Source organism: Ammodytes marinus, assembly GCF_949987685.1.
Source record: "Ammodytes marinus genome assembly, chromosome: 7".
NCBI lineage: Eukaryota > Metazoa > Chordata > Actinopteri > Uranoscopiformes > Ammodytidae > Ammodytes > Ammodytes marinus.
In genome coordinates, this window is record NC_137211.1 from 32,144,967 (window position 1) to 32,161,596 (window position 16,630).

The 16,630-nt window shown below is 40.0% G+C and overlaps 1 protein-coding gene across 6 annotated transcripts in view; it reads left to right on the forward strand.

Moving 5' to 3' along the window:
• The window catches only part of dennd2c (DENN/MADD domain containing 2C), a 70,402-nt gene that overhangs the window by 25,938 nt on the left and 27,834 nt on the right, over positions 1-16,630 (forward strand). For 4 of the 6 annotated variants that reach the window (XM_080031306.1, XM_080031309.1, XM_080031311.1 and 1 more), the window contains exons 6-9: positions 5,972-6,050; positions 6,228-6,272; positions 13,976-14,163; positions 14,588-14,697. In XM_080031306.1, the coding sequence (XP_079887432.1) occupies positions 5,972-6,050; positions 6,228-6,272; positions 13,976-14,163; positions 14,588-14,697 (422 nt within the window). The remainder of the gene's footprint in view (positions 1-5,971; positions 6,051-6,227; positions 6,273-13,975; positions 14,164-14,587; positions 14,698-16,630) is intronic. The other 2 variants (XM_080031308.1, XM_080031310.1) reach the window with 1 other exon arrangement.

Genomic DNA, 16,630 nt, shown 5'->3' on the forward strand with positions numbered 1-16,630 from the left:
GATGTCACGAGAAAGAGAAATATAGGGTTAAAAAAACACTCTTTCTGCCTTTTCTCAGGCTAGGATGAATCAATTTAAAAAAAAATTGCACATTTATACTACATAGGATCTCAGAATTCAATACACCTTCATATTCCCACCGGTGAAGTAGGCCTTTAACTAATATATTAACTCACACTTTACAGATCAGTTGTTAATAGATTATTAACCTTCTACTAATACCAGTGAAACTTTGTAAAACTGCACATGGGTGAAACAAGTTCAAGGTACAGAAATTTGACATGATATTTAAAATATCAAATTTTTGTACCTCAACCTTGTTCCACCCATAGGCTGTTCTGTGTACTGTTTTTTACCAAAGAAACACCACAGATGAAATGTTGAACATTGTGTTTAATCTATAGAAACACACATACTGAGCCATCACATGGCATAACAGTGGTATACAAAAGTATACAACAACATACAAACCCATGAGGTTTGGGAACTTTTTGTGGTAAACACTGGATAAACAGAATTTCAGATGGACATTTAATGTCCATACATCACGGCAATGTCATGGATTATCCGTCCTAATGGCCCTTTGCGATGCTATAAAGCACAGTTATAAATCCTTAACAAACGGTTGACTGTCATTTAACAAGTCATTTATAACCAATTAACTAAAAGTTTATTAATGGTCTATTAACTGTCTGTAAGGCATTGTTATAAATCCTTAACAAACTGCTAACAGACACTTAACAAATCATTAACTAAGAGTTTACTAATGATCTATCAACAAGTTACAACGGATAGTTATTATAAAGTGTTACCAATTTTATTTTTAAAAGGATGTTATTTAACATATCTTTATTGAGTACGGGCCCTCAAGTATTGAGGGGCCGTAATTATTGTTCTCCACCATACTTATTCTGAGTGGTGGTGGTGGTTCTTATTCTTCCATGTCATTTTTCTAGCTCCTACTCCTCCCACACCGATGCACTTAGACATTCCAAATTTTCACCCAACGTGCGTCCCTACCCCACGGGGTGTGCTATTATACAGTATTTTGAATTTCCACAAGGGGGCGCTGTTATTAAGTTTGAGAGGCCACGCCCCTCACACCGTAAGTCCGATTCACTTGAAATTTCTCACGCAGGTGTACATTAGGGTCCTCTACAAAAAGCCTCTGGGACCATATAAATCCGCCTGGGAATATTTTCCGTTAATTAGCATAAACTGAAAAAACAGGGTTTAAACGGTATTGACACCAAAATTCCCACGAAACCTCGGGGGACTATGAAGCACCTCTCCGAAAAATATTAGAAGGATAGCTTGAAAACATCACCGCCATTGACCAAAACGTTTACGCAGGGGCGGGGCTTATCAGCAAATTGGCCATAACTCATTGACCATAGGTCCTATCATCATCAAACTTGCTGGATATGTGCAAAATACATGTGGTAGCATATCCCCATAAGTGTGTCTAGATTAACTCATAGGGGGCGCCACAAATGCGAAAACCATAATTCAAAAATGCAATGTTTGACAGGCCACGCCCCTCGCCCCCTGACTCTGATTGACTTGAAATGGCTTGCACATGTACAGCTCATGGTGCTCTACAATAAAGCCTCTTGGACCATAGGGGTCAGCCACAATTTTTTTTCTTCCCTAATTTACATGACCTGAAATACAGTCAAGTGACATCTACTTCGTGGATTTCCAGCCTATCATCACCAAATTGTGTACACAGCATCAGGGGACCAACATACACATGTGTATAACGTTTTAGCGAGATAGCTCAAAAAACATGGCCGCCCTTAACGAAAACGTCTTCGCTAAGAGCGGCCATTTTTCTGCCGTTTTGCCACGATTGCAACCTTCAATCGGCCACAATTCGGGACTCGAGTTTGGAAAGCCCGCGGCGGCCATTCGTAGAAGCGTTTGAGCCCGGCCGACGGCCGATTCTAGCGTCTAATACACTTCACCAACGGTAATAACCGGAAGGAGACGGCACGCAGTTAAGTTAGCGTGTGTGCAAACAGAACATTTCCTGTGCGCCTTCACATTAAAAGCATGTTACTAGCCAAATGTGAGTTGACTTTTTTGAAGCCGGTAAGAACAGGAAGTTCGCGCTTCACAGCTCTGCAGTGCGCTAGCTTGAAAATCAACTGCTTCAGCTGCAGAGAGCAGTCAACAACAGTAGTCTATTTAAACAAAGTTTGAAATAACTGATAAGCCACTGAAGAACTACTCCCAACACATTCTCAACAACCTATTTAACTTATCCTAAATTGTACCAATATGTATACTTATTTATTTAATAGGCTATATGTTTTAAAGTTATAGGTTTTAATTAACATAAGGACATTTACCAAAAATGTTTATTATTATGAATATAATAATGATATGTATATACAAAAAATATATAGATATTAATTTTATGGGGAGAAATAATTCTGAATCAGCAAAATATTGCAATTGGCAGGCAGGTTAGATTATTTTGTCTAAATTACAATCAGTGCACCCCTATTCATTTTTCTACAATTATTACTGCACACACTAGGATATGACATTAATTGAGAATTTCAAATGAGACCAAGATGACAGGCTAAAAGGTAATTAGAGCGAAATGCATGGGTTAAGGTTATGCAAGTTTTCGATCATACTTTGTGTGCTACTGAATTTATTTTTGTGCTACTGATTTTTTTTTGCTTGCTAGCACCAGTGCTACCACCTAAAAAAATAAGCGTACAGCCCTGTCACACCAGATACTGACTGGTTCTGAGTCGACCAGACCCCCAATAAAGCAAAAAAATGCACATTTCAGAGTGGCCTTTTATTGTGGACAGTCTAAGGCACACCTGTGCACTAATCATGATGTCAAATCAGCATCTTGATGTGGCACACCTGTGAGGTGGGATGGATTATCTCAGCAAAGCAGAAGTGCTCACTATCACACATTTAGACAGATTTGTGAACAATGTTTGAGAGAAATGGTACAATTGTGTATCTGGAATGAATTTTAGATCTTTAAGTCCATCTCATGAAAAATGGGAGCAAAAACAAAAGTGTTGCGTTTATATTTTTGTTGAGTGTAGATCGGGGGATTGAAGCCAGTAAATTCATTTATGTATTTGTGCTGACCAATAATATAGAAGAAAATTTGGTAAGGCGAGACCGCCGCCAGATGTACATTTTTTCAATAATGACTTTCTTATCCTGGCTGTCTTACCTCCCCACAAGAAGGAAGTAATCAAATTTCAACCATCCAAAAAAAACGTTTTGGACAAAAATAAAGGAGTGCACTGAAACAGAAAAATAAATCTTGGCAAGACATTCATCTTTACCACGTTAATCCTACCTATCAATGACAGAGGGAGAGAGTTCCACCTCTTAAAATCCTATTCAAGCTGGGCAACCAATGGGGCAAAATTGGCAGAATAGAGAGAAGGCAAGGTGCGGGTCACATTAATCCCTAAATATTTTAACCCTGAGGGGCTGAGCTTAAAAGGAATATCCGATTGTTTAAGTTGTAAAGCTAAGGTGTTTATAGGATAGCATTCACTTTTAAGTAGATTCACTTTATAGCCTGAGAATGAGCCAAATCTCTCCAGCAATGATAAAATTGGTGGAATAGTAGTCAGTGGGTCCGATATATACAAAAGAAGGTCATCAGCATAAAGAGACAATTTTAAGTCGATGCCAGAACGAGGAATGCCGTGAAAGTGGGGGAGAGATCTTAAAGCAATTGAGAGGGGTTCTATGGCCAAAGCGAATAGTAGGGGAGAGAGGGGACAGCCCTGCCTAGTAGATAGTGTGAAATACTTAGATCTGGGATTATTCGTTTGGACACTGGCTTGAGGGGTGATATACAGAAGCCGAATCCACAAAATAAACCTGTTCCCTAGGCCAAACTGTTGTAGAACTTCAAAAAGATAATGCCACTCTACCCGATCAAATGCTTTCTCAGCATCGAGCGAAATAACAACTTCGGGCGTTGAGGCGGAATGACCAGAGAAAATTACATTTAAAAGTGTTCGGACATTGAAAAACAGCTGGCGCCCTTTGATGAAGCCATTCTGTTCTTCTGATATGATGACAGGAAGAATCTTTTCAAGACGAGTTGCTAAGGTTTTAGCTAAAATCTTAACATCAACATTAAGAAGTGACAGAGGCCTGTGGTACAAGAAGTAAGTCTTTTCCTTTCTTCAAAAGAAGGGATATGGATGCTTGGGTTAGAGTGGGGGGCAATGAACCACGTTCTAGGGACTCGTTAAAAACAGAGTTGAGGAGAGGGGCCAGTTTATTAATACATTTCTTAAAAAACTCAACAGGGAATCCATCAGGGCCGGGTGTTTTATTGTTTTGCATGGCTTTGATAGATGATTTAATTTCTTCCAAATTCAAAGGTGTATCAAGCTCATTAGCAGTAGTGGGATCAACTTTGGGGATATCAAGATTCTGGAGGAAAGAAGTCATTTCTGTCGTGTCTGATGATGATTCTGATTCATAAAGGGAGAAATAGAAATCCCTAAAAATGTCATTTATAGAAGTGGGGTCAGAGACAAGTGCGCCAGAGGAATCTTTAATTTGTGGAATTAATCGAGAAGTAGTTTGACGTTTCAATTGATGAGCCAGGAGCCTACTCGGCTTATCACCATGCTCATAATAAGAAGCACGAGAACGTAGTAAAAGTCGCTCAGCGTCGCTTGTTGTAAGGAGGTCCAACTCTGCCTGCAGATCATATCTCTGTTTCACTAAACTCTGGGATGGGTTAATAGCATTTTGTCCATCAATATCCCGGATTTTAATTAGGAGTTCATTTAGCCTGGCCTTACGGGTTTTATTGCGATGAGCTGAGTAAGAAATGATTTGACCAAGTAAATAGGCTTTGAGCGACTCCCATAATAATGAGTAAGAGACAGAGTCATCCTTGTTTATAGTTATAAAGTCATCAATTGAGGACAATATAAAGGTGTTGAATGCATCATCAGAAGCAGAGTGTTAAACCTCCAGGGTGAGGAGAAACGAGGTTGGCCTGAAAGTTGTATATAAGAGACTAAGAGGAGCATGATCAGATATAACAATTGAATGATACTCGGAGGAGGTCACTTTGGAGACCAAGGAACCATCAACAAAAAAATAATCAATGCGGGAATAGGGTTGATGGACTTGGGAGAAAAAAGAATATGCTTTAGTTTGGGGATTATGAAATCTCCAAGGGTCTACAAACCCATTTTGGAGCATAAAATCAGAAATTGATTTAGACATGGAAGATTGGTTGAGAGTACGGGGATTAGAGCGGTCCAGTGTTGGATTCATAACACAGTTCAGGTCCCCAGCAAGAATTAAAAGATGGGTGTCTAGGAAAGGCAGGGTGGCAAATAATCTATTTGTAAAATCTGGGTTATCAAAATTTGGAGCATAAATGTTTACTAATAAAACCGGATTCTGGTATAGAAGGCCTGCGACAATCATATATCTCCCATTCTTATCAGCTATGATCTTAGAAGCGGTAAAATGTACCCTTTTATTAACCAAAATAGCTACCCCTCTAGCTTTTGAATCAAAAGTTGAGTGAAAGACATCACTGAAATGCAGGGCCTTAGTTGATTTGACTAGCCACTATCTAATATTCACCAATGTTCTTTCAGTGCGTAAAGAGAAAAATGCAGGAATGTGAGGGGTTTGAAAAATGCTGAAAATCTATGATATAAGTATGTACTTAGTGGCTGTTATATCATGACTCCTTGTAATCATCAGTCCATCATAGAGCTGACAAATACCTGTGTGTGTGTGTGTGTGTGTGTGTGTGTGTGTGTGTGTGTGTGTGTGTGTGTGTGTGTGTGTGTGTGTGTGTGTGTGTGTGTGTGTGTGTGTGTGTGTGTGTGTGTGTGTGTGTGTGTGTGTGTGTGTGTGTGTGTGTGTGTGTGTGTGTGTGTGTGTGTGTGTGTGTGTGTGTGTGTGTGTGTGTGTGTGTGTTACACAGTATGTCAACAAGATCGAGACCATCTTTGATGACAAGCGAGGGAGAAAGAGAGTTAAGAACCAGGGAGTCTTGGTGCGAGGTAACACACACACACACACTCACACGTCACCGACATTTACAGTTCATTAAGATTATGTTCAGCCTCTTGGTGGAAATACCCAGTTTATGAAACAAAGGCTGACTGTCTGCATGTGATTAGGGCTTCTCTAGTCTTCTCCAGTCCTTCTCCTTAATCTCTCCTCTTTCCTCTCAACAGATGAGACCAGTGGGTCAGGGAGCGACCCTGAAGACAGCACCAAAGGTATAACAACAGAGCTGTCCCCTTTGGTCTTACGGCCTCCACACACATCCTGCGTCTACCTCTGGAGCGCGTCGCCTTACCTTACTGCTGCCTCTCTCGCGCTTTTCTCGGACACACATACAACGTCTCAACTGCTGCTGCAGCGCTGCTTCTAAAAGCCCTGTCTTTCTACATAGAGATTTCATAGATGATTCCCATTAAAAATGAAGTTCTTTCATGTCATTTATGATGCATATGATTTATATTGAGTCTAATATTGAGTCTGGACAGTAATCCGTGCGCCCCATTGCCTTTTTTATTTTTATTTTTTTGACACATTTTCACTTGTTGGAAGTTTTATTTTGAAAGGGACATACCAGGAAATGGTGGAGCTACAGCCAAAGCTGCCGGTATGAAGTCAATATGACTCTCAGCAGAGTATTTCTCTATCAGTTAAAGCAGAGAGACCCGAGAGAGACGCGCGGCTCTCAGAAAAAAATAGGCGAGCCTCCTGAGGTAAAGGGGATCGTCGCTGCAGACGTGCCTCCGACGCGCATCAGCAGTGCGTCTGAGGTTGGATGTGTGGCCGCTCTAGGTTGATTACACGGTCGGTGAAAAAAAGTCAGACGCAGACACGCGGTAGAGTTAGGATGTGCGTGGAGTTTTAAGGTTCATGCAGAAATCCTAGTTTTATAAGTTAGCATTTCATATCAATATCAATTCAATATAGAATTATATTATATATATATATATAAAAATATTATTTGTGTTGAAGCTGGAGTTAAAGTATTACCAGACATTTGCTCACTAGTTAATTTTGACAGCTTTTTTAAATGAAGATGAGCAAATACTGCAGGAAAATTCAAGTCTTTCATTATTTTGATATAGGCTACTATCAATTGGAAAATGTGGTTGATGCTGTCATTTTTATTTTGCACTGACTGACTAAAGCCAGTGGTGTGGTATTTTGCACCAGTTTTTCTTTTGTATGGAAATTTAAGTTCCAAGCAAAAGATGAAAATAATCTAATGTGATTAAAGTTCAGTACAGTTATTGTAATCCATTGAATTTAAAGGAAAAATACTATACCGTGATATATATCCATATCGTGATATAAAATGACCTACAGTATATCGTGATATAAGATTTGGTCCATATCGCCCAGCCCTAGTTATCGTTTTTCAGACCAGCATTTACAGTTTTTTTCGATCGCTAAACCACAGTGGGCACAACTGTCTCAATGTGCAAAACTCTAACTACAGTCTGCCCTACCAACAGTCACTGGAGCTGAACAGTTCACTTCACCTGCAAAATAGGCTCAGTGCAGCAAACACTATGAACCAGCCTCATTGAGATAACACACACTGTCACTCAGAACATGCTCAGAGTATAAACACTAGCATCAAAGCCCAATACACAAATTACAAACTTTTAATCTTTACAGTTTGAATAATTTGAGTTACTTCACACAAATAACGTAATATTTTATTTGATGAAAGAGTGAAATTATTTCACATGAAATAGTTTATTTTAGGAAAATAAAAAGAAATTAAAAGCAGAAGTTTGCTTCAATTTATACACATTTTGTATATTTTATTGATAACATTTCCAAATGGAGTATTCATCTGTGTAAATATTCTTAAATTGTAATACAGAAATCAATATCTGTAATGTTGTAATTTACTGTAAGGATGCAACTCTAAGCTGTTTGTTTGCTGGAAAATTCGTATTACAGATGCAACTTTAGATCTTTTCAGATTGGGTTGCTCTCAACCCTGCCTCTCTCAATGAGAGACCATGATTCACAACAGAGTCTATCAGTGTAACCCTTACTGTATTTCATCATTACAGCTCTATGTCTTCTAGGTCTTCCTCTACACATACACACTCTCACTGCCACTCTTCTCCCTCCACCAACCTGTCTTCATTGCTCCATTTCCAAAAGAAAGTATTTGTGAGCTTTCCCTATTTACTGTAGGGGAGAGTGGCCTAAGTTGTGCATTTTGGAAGTTGTGCCACCCCTTGTTTCTAGAAAACAGTGGAAGAAATTGGAAATGTGACCACATATTTAAGAAGAGCCATCCATTTGACTCATCCTGTAAAGAAGGGAGACACAAGGAATAAGATATAAGCACATTTAAGCTCAAAAAACTGTGTTTTGCCTTTCAAAGTAAAATTTCCATGATCAAGGTTTCTTGATTATTGTGTCTGAACAATTATAGACACGTTTGAAAACATTTGACACATGTTTTAGTGCTTTGGTATGCTACACTTTGAGTCTATATAGTTAGCACGATGTCAGCCCTAAATTGCTGCATCATGCCTATTATCCAAAATTCTGGGTATGGGGTGATTTGTGCCATAGGGCCTAGGTGAGTTATAAGTAAGTAAGTAAGTAAAATGTATTTATAAAAGCACATTTATGACAGTTTGCACTGTCCAAAGTGCTGTACATAGTGCATTCAGTAGGTAAACAATGAAGGTAAAATAACAATAACCAAAATAAAACACGTAAAGCCCATACATCCACATAAACAAAGATAGTAGTGCAGAGGTAAGATAGTTAATGGGGAGGAAACACCAGGGTGTACATATGGGTTTTGAGCCTTGATTGAAAGGCAGAAATGTAGGGGGAATCACATTTGTCAGGTGGCAGTTGGTTCCACAAGCACGGAGCAACTAGAGCAAAGTACATTTCTGAGAGTTGTGCCAGTGGCATGGCTGTATACGCTGGTCACCAAAAGTAAGTGATTGTCTACAGTAGCTCAGAAGAGAGTGACATCTCAATTCCACTTAACGACACCACTGATGAGAGTTCAGATGGCCAGAAAGATGATGATGGTGACTTTGTCATTGTGAGCTTTGCAGGCAAAACCACCTTGTTTAAGAAAACCACATTTTCTTAAACAAGGCCTCTGCTAGGCCTTGTTTAAGAAAATTGTCCTTCAATCTTTGTCAACTATTTACTTTATTTACTTTAAATACACCTTAAATAAGTGATTGTCTAATGGATTTGTCTTGCATTACAGTTTATGAGATATATATCAATGGCACAATTCACCCCATGGTATTCTCTCCAACCGCACAACTTACACCACACCGGGGGCAAGTTGTGCAACAAGACAACTTTTTTTCCGAAAGCTATATTTCTTCTACAGTTTATTCCAGATCCAAAGTTTTTATTGCCAGGGATGCACAACACCCTGAAATATATGTACATATTTGAGTTGGAGACTTTACTGTCAAGGCCTTACTTTAAAGTCACTATGAGTGAAAAGTTGCACAACTTAGGCCACTCTCCCCTATATGTTTATACCTAGGGGGCAAAACCCCCTTTTTTTTTGAAAAACAGACATGGAGCGTTGTAAAAGGTTGTTTAACCAGAAATGATATCCAGGGCCTTCCAGGATCCCAACCTGGGTGGACAACCTGGTCAACTAGCTGCTGGAAAGCTACTGCGGGCCGACAGAGCAAATCAGAACCACTGTTTAAGCGAATGGGGGTGGGCTAATAGGGAATTTTTTAAACTTATAGATATCATTATGAAACTTTGCAAGTTGATTACTGACATTAAAACAACAACTTTTTGTATTACAGGATTTTCCAAAAAGTTTGAATAAATATGAAAAATCATCAATATCTTACTAATGATGCGTAAATTTGCATCTGCAAAGCCCCAAAATCTAGATGTTGGACAAAAGCAGAGTCAATTCGTTTTTAAATTATGAAAACAAAACAAGTGTCCAACTGCCTGAAGCTTTTCCTAATCACAGTTCAAATTTGATCAATAACCCATAGAAAATAAATTTTTTACACAGTTTTTTCCAAGGGAATGTCTAGCCGTTTCCTAAAATACCAGCTGAAGACTCCAAAAGGACACTTTTGGTCCATGGCACATGAAATGTAATTGTGTAAAAAAATGTATTTTCTATGGGTTATTGATCAAATTTGAACTGTGATTAGGAAAGGCTTCAGGCAGTTGGACACTTGTTATGTTTTCAAAATTTAAAAACCAATTGAATTTGTTTTCTTCCAACATCTAGATTTTGGGGCTTTGTAGATATGCAAATGTACGCATCATTAGTAAGATATTGATGATTTTTCATATTTATTTAAACATTTTGGAAAATACTGTAATACAAAAAGTTTTTGTTTTAATGTCGCTAATCAACTGGCAAAGTTGCATAATGATATCTATAAGTTCAAAAAAATTCCCCATTAGCCCACCCCCATTCAATTAAACAGTGGTTCTGATTTGCTATGTCGGCCCGCTGTAGCTTTCCTGCAGCTTGTTGACAAGGTTGTCCACCCAGGTTGTGATCGTGGAAGGTCCTAGATGTCATTTTTGGTGAACAACCTTTTACAACGCTCCATGTCCATAAAATCACTTTGCCCCTAGGTATTACTAATAAGTCTAAAACAAGACACCTTTTTAGTGTTTCAGTTGAAATTGCAATCCACAGTGTTTAAAATGCACCAGAATGAAATCCATTCTGTTTTGAATGTGTGGTTTACAGTTGTGACAGCAGTGTGTTAGCATTTGAACAAAGTGCTGAAAATCCATAGTGTTGTGCAGGTTGTGGTTAAGACATGAGATAAGTGTGTAGAGTTTGCTCCCTTCCAGATTTCTTATATTTTTTCATATTTTTCACACTTAAATGTTTCAGATCATCAAACAAATTTTAATTTTAATCAAAGATAACCTGAGTCAATACAAAATGCAGTTTTTAAATGATGATTTCATTTATTAAGTGTAAAAATATATCCAAACTTAACTGGCCCTATGTGAAAAAGTAATTGCCCCCCCCCCTTAATAAATCAATCGATTGACCACATATTTTGGAAAGGTGAGTTAAATTTAATGACCACACCCAGGCCTGATTACTGCCAGACCTGTAGAATTTAGAAATCACTTAAATAGAACCTGTCTGACACAGTGAAGTTGACAAAAAGATCTCAAAAAGCAGCACATGATGCCACGATTAAAATAATTCAAGAACAGATGAGAAACAAAGTCATTGATATCTATAAGTCTGTAAAAGGGTTACAAATCCATTTCTAAGGCGTTGGGACTCCAGCGAACAACAGTGAGAGCCATTATCAACAAATGGAGAAAACTTGGAACAGTGGTGAACCTTCCCAGGAGTGGTGGGCCTGCCAAAATAACTCCAAGAGCTCATCGACGACTCATCCAGGAGGTCACAAAAGAACCCAAACTAACAGCTAAAGAACTGCAGGCCTCACTTGCCTCAGTTAAGGTCAGTGTTCATGATTCCACCATAAGAAAGACACTTGGCAAAAATGGCATCCCTGGGAGAGTTCCAAGGAGAACGCCTCTGCTGACCAAAAAGAACACAAAGGCTCATCTCACATTTGCCAAAAAACATCTTGATGATCCCCAAAACTTTTGGGAAAATATTCCGTGGACTGACGAGTCAAAAGTGGAACTTTTTGGAAGCTGTGGTTCCCGTTACATCTGGCGTAAAGCTAACACAGCATTCCACCATAAGAACATCATACCAACAGTCAAACATGGTGGTGGTGGTGTGATGGTCTGGGGCTGCTTTGTTGCTTCAGGACCTGGATAGCTTACCATAATTGATGGAACTATGAATTCTCAGGCATGCAAACTCGTCACCTTTCGGCGAAATTCGCCGTTTTGGAATCGAAATTGGCCATCTATGTGATTCGTGGAGATCCGTTGAGAAAATATTTTTTGGAGGGGAGGGGGGGGGGGGGGTCTGATGGCCAGCACTGTGTGTGTGTGGAGCGGAGCATGGACATGGAGTGACCATAGTGACAAACTATGATTGACGGATGTTAACTCCTATCATATGAGCTTTGACGGTCATTTGGCCAATCAGGAACAGTGTTTGTCATTGAGGGGCGGTGACATCAGTCAGTCAGAGCGTCTGTAGGGAAGTTAAAAAAAAATTCTCTCCGAGTCATCGGAGCGTTCAAGCAGCCGCAGTATTATTATTTTACCGTGTTAATGTGCCTACTAGTGTTGCCACCCGTCCCGTTTTTCCCAGAATTGTTCTCTTTTTTTCACCAGCTGTTTCCTTCGTTCAGTAGCCTAGTTAAGGCCGTTTCACACGGGCCGAGGCGTTTGTTGCGCCAACTAATGCATTCTCAATGGAGGGGCGAGCGGGGCCGGGCAGAGAGAAAGTGCAGCGGGCAGGGGCGGTCTCAACGATCTCGGGGCCCGTTTCAAGACCCAGTGTGGGGCCCCCACTTTTTTTTTTTTTTTTTTTTTTTTTTTTTTAATAAATAATGCTTGTGCATGCTCCCTGCGAAAATAGAAAAAAAGATTGTGGAAACCATTTGGTTCATATACGGATTATGAGATAATGGGCCCAGCAATTTTCTTCTCAAAGTACACCAGATTGATGAATTTTACTTTAAAAGGTTGCATTTTTTTCTTCCGGGGGAGCATTCCCCCGGACCCCCCTACAAGGTACAGGGTTCCCACCTCAGTCTCCTTATATATCCTACTGTAAAAAGCACTGTAGGTGTTTATGGTTATTATAGGTCATTACACTGGTCAGTCTGAACTGGTAGCCTAATAATGGCCGAGCCCTCCGCCCCAAACATCAAGTGTCCCTTTTTTTCCTAAATCCAAGGTGGCAACCCTAGTGCCTACTCGGTTTATGTGAATCACTTTTTAAATACATTCACAGAGTTTGCCAACCGTTGTTTTACAGCCATTTGCATTGATTTATGCGCATGCTGGTTAACGGCCGCGGTTGGCGGATTGTCACTGCAGATTAACATCCAGACCCCCCTACCGGTGTTTGTTTTCGGACTTCTCACCTTTTTCATGGCTTATGAGTTTGCATGCCTGAATTCTGCTCTCTACCAGAACATCCTGAAAGAGAATGTCCGGCCATCAGTTTGTCACCTCAAGCGCATTTGGGTCATGCAGCAGGACAATGCAGCAGGACAGCAAGTCCACCTCTGAATGGCTCAGAAAAAACTAAATAAAAGTTTTGGAGTGGCTTAGTCAAAGTCTGGAATTAAATCCGATTGAGATGCTGTGGCGTGACCTCAAACAGGCAGTTCATGCTGGAAAACCCTCCAATATGGCCAAATTAAAACAATTCTGCAAAGAAGAGTGGGACAATTTCACCAGAGCGATGTAAAAGACTAATTGCCAAGGAATCGCAAACGTTTGGTTGCAGTTGTTGCGGCCAAAGGTGGCACAACCAGTTATTAGGTCTAGGGGGCAAATACTTTTTCACATGGGTGAAATAGGTTCTGAATAACTCTTTACATTCAATAAAAAGAATGAAAATTCAAAATCTGTATTCTGATTTCCATTGAGTTGTCTTTGTCTTAAATTATAAATAATTTGATGATCTGAGACAAATAAGTGTGACAAACAAGCAAAAACTGAATAATTCAGGAAGGGGGCAAATACTTTTTCACAGCACTATGTATATAATCTAACAATTAGATGGAGGGCTAATCAGAGCAGACTGGGCTTTTTGGAAGGCTGGGGTTAAACTTTTTTTTTTACATTTTTATGCTTTATTGATAGTGTAGAGACATAGTTGAAATGGGGCAGAGAGGGGAGTGACCTGCAGAGTTCGACCGCGGGCTGGAATCGAACCCGGGTCCGCTGCTGGCCGAGGCCCCTTTAATATGTGACCTTTAAAGAACACCACTTCAGTGATGTACAGACCACCAGTTTTCCATGATAACCATGGTTATGTGCATTCCAGCAGGTTCCAGGAGATCAGTTTACATCCAGTCCACACTGAAGCGCCGGCCAGGCTACCGCACCCTGGAGAGGGACTTGATCCAGCTGCAGCAGCAGCAGCTGCTCCAGATTTTTGTGGTGGTGTCTCTGAGAAAAGGCTCCCCAGGAAACACCTACTCGCCTGAAATTACACAGCAGTTCCCCAAAATGGTTAGAAGAACATATCCCCACATGTCCTCTAGGCAAATGACATACCTGTACTTTGAAAAGGGCTTTAACTCAATTGTATTGTGTGATTAGGAGGATTTCATGTTAAAGTTACATTATACCTTGGTGACTAAATGAAATATTCTTGTGTTATTATGATTGGAAGGTTTACACACAAGTCAAGAGCTGTCATGTTGTTTTTCAATGTGAAGTTTTCTCTTAGCAACCTTTTATATATTGTCATGTTGTCCTCATGTTCTAATTTGGGCTGTTTGGAGAATAGTTTGAGAAGTTATGGTATGGTACCTATATGAGAAGATTGTTTTTTTAGTAATAATTGGTTATGTACTGTATGTTAAAACTAAACCTTGCTTAATTTTGAATACTTTAGATAACATTTTAAAATGCTGGAGTCCTTGTGTTTCAGTTTGAGAAGTCCTCGCGGCTCTCAAGAGAGGCTGAGGATCAGCTCAGGGTCATTCCTCAATTCTGCTTCCCCGACTCACTGGACTGGAAGCCGTCTGCGCACATGCCAAGGTCAGCACTACAGTAGTACTGTATGTTTGAACATCATGCTGCCATCAGGTTCTGTTCCTTTGTGTTTCTTCTGTTGGTCCGTTCTGTCTGTCTGTCTGTCCTGGGAGAGGGATCCCTCCTCTGTTGCTCTTCCCGAGGTTGCTTATTTGTTCCCTGTCAAATAGTTTTTTTTGGGTATTGTTCCTTAGTGAATATAAAGCTGAGTCGAGGGTGTACGGCCATTTGGAGTGGCATCTATTGTAAATCCAACTCAAATTGCTAATTGCTCATTTGTTGGGCTATATACAACAAAAATATAAACGCAACACTTTTGTTTTTGCTCCCATTTTTCATGAGATGGACTTAAAGATCTAAAATTCATTCCAGATACACAATTGTACCATTTCTCTCAAACATTGTTCACAAATCTGTCTAAATGTGTGATAGTGAGTACTTCTGCTTTGCTGAGATAATCCATCCCACCTCACAGGTGTGCCACATCAAGATGCTGATCTGACATCATGATTAGTGCACAGGTGTGCCTTTGACTGTCCACAATAAAAGGCCACCCTGAAATGTGCAGTTTTGTATCACAGCAAAATGCCACAGATGCCACAAGCATTGAGGGAGCGTGCAATTGGCATGCTGACAGCAGGAATGTCAACCAGATCTGTTGCTCGTGCATTGAATGTTCATTTCTCCACCATAAGCCGTCTCCAGCAACTTCGCACAGCCATTGAAGAGGAGTGGACCAACATTCCACAGGCCACAATTGACAATCTGATAAACTCTATGCGAAGAAGATGTGTTGCACTGCATGAGGCAAATGGTGGTCACACCAGATACTGACTGGTTCTGAGTCCCCAGACTCCCAATAAAGCAAAAAAATGCACATTTCAGAGTGGCCTTTTATTGTGGACAGTCTAAGGCACACCTGTGCACTAATCATGATGTCAGATCAGCATCTTGATGTGGCACACCTGTGAGGTGGGATGGATTATCTCAGCAAAGCAGAAGTGCTCACTATCACACATTTAGACAGATTTGTGAACAATGTTTGAGAGAAATGGTACAATTGTGTATCTGGAATGAATTTTAGATCTTTAAGTCCATCTCATGAAAAATGGGAGCAAAAACAAAAGTGTTGCGTTTATATTTTTGTTGAGTGTATATAAAACTGATTTGATTCAATTCAAACGCATGCTAGAGTCATACAACAGCAACTGTGTCCCACAGGCTTTGACAATGGTAAGATGATACTGTATTATTTTGTCCATGTCCTTAATTTCTGTATTATCTTGTGTTGTTGTTATACACACATCTCATATTCTTTCATGTCCAGTAGTTATTTCTAGTTCTAACATTGTAATTATTATTGCATTATGGGTAATCTCTTGTTCTTTATACCATCTGTCAGCTGTAACCCATACATCTGCTCATACACAATCTCAAACTCCCGACAGAGATAATTAATTTCATTTCACTTCAGTAGTCAGTCTGGGGGTGGGGTGTGTTAGTGGGATTCTGCTCGTCCAAATTTTTGGCGGTCCAATCAGCGATCAGAGCGAGTGGCTGAGAACGATGATGTCGAAGTTGCGCTCCAGTTTCAGTTGAATGCTGCGTTCCTTTATACTCGGAACCTGCCTGTGTTCCAGTGCATCTGCTCGGGAAAGTATGGACGCCTACAACCTTTCTCATCCAAATAACTAAACGTTAGGCTCTAGCAAGTTACCGTTGCCAGGTACCGGTAGATCCATAGACTACAATATGTAGTGAAGTCGGAAATTTCCTATTTCCCTGTACAACTGAAACGCACCGTCAGAAGCTGGCTCATGACATACGTCTGACCAAACGTGATGTGATTGGTTGGCTAATCCAGAGTGGCACTGGGCAGATCCAATAGTTTTAAACTTCAACAGACACCCGCCTCCAAGTGAGTGAACGTTTGCCAATT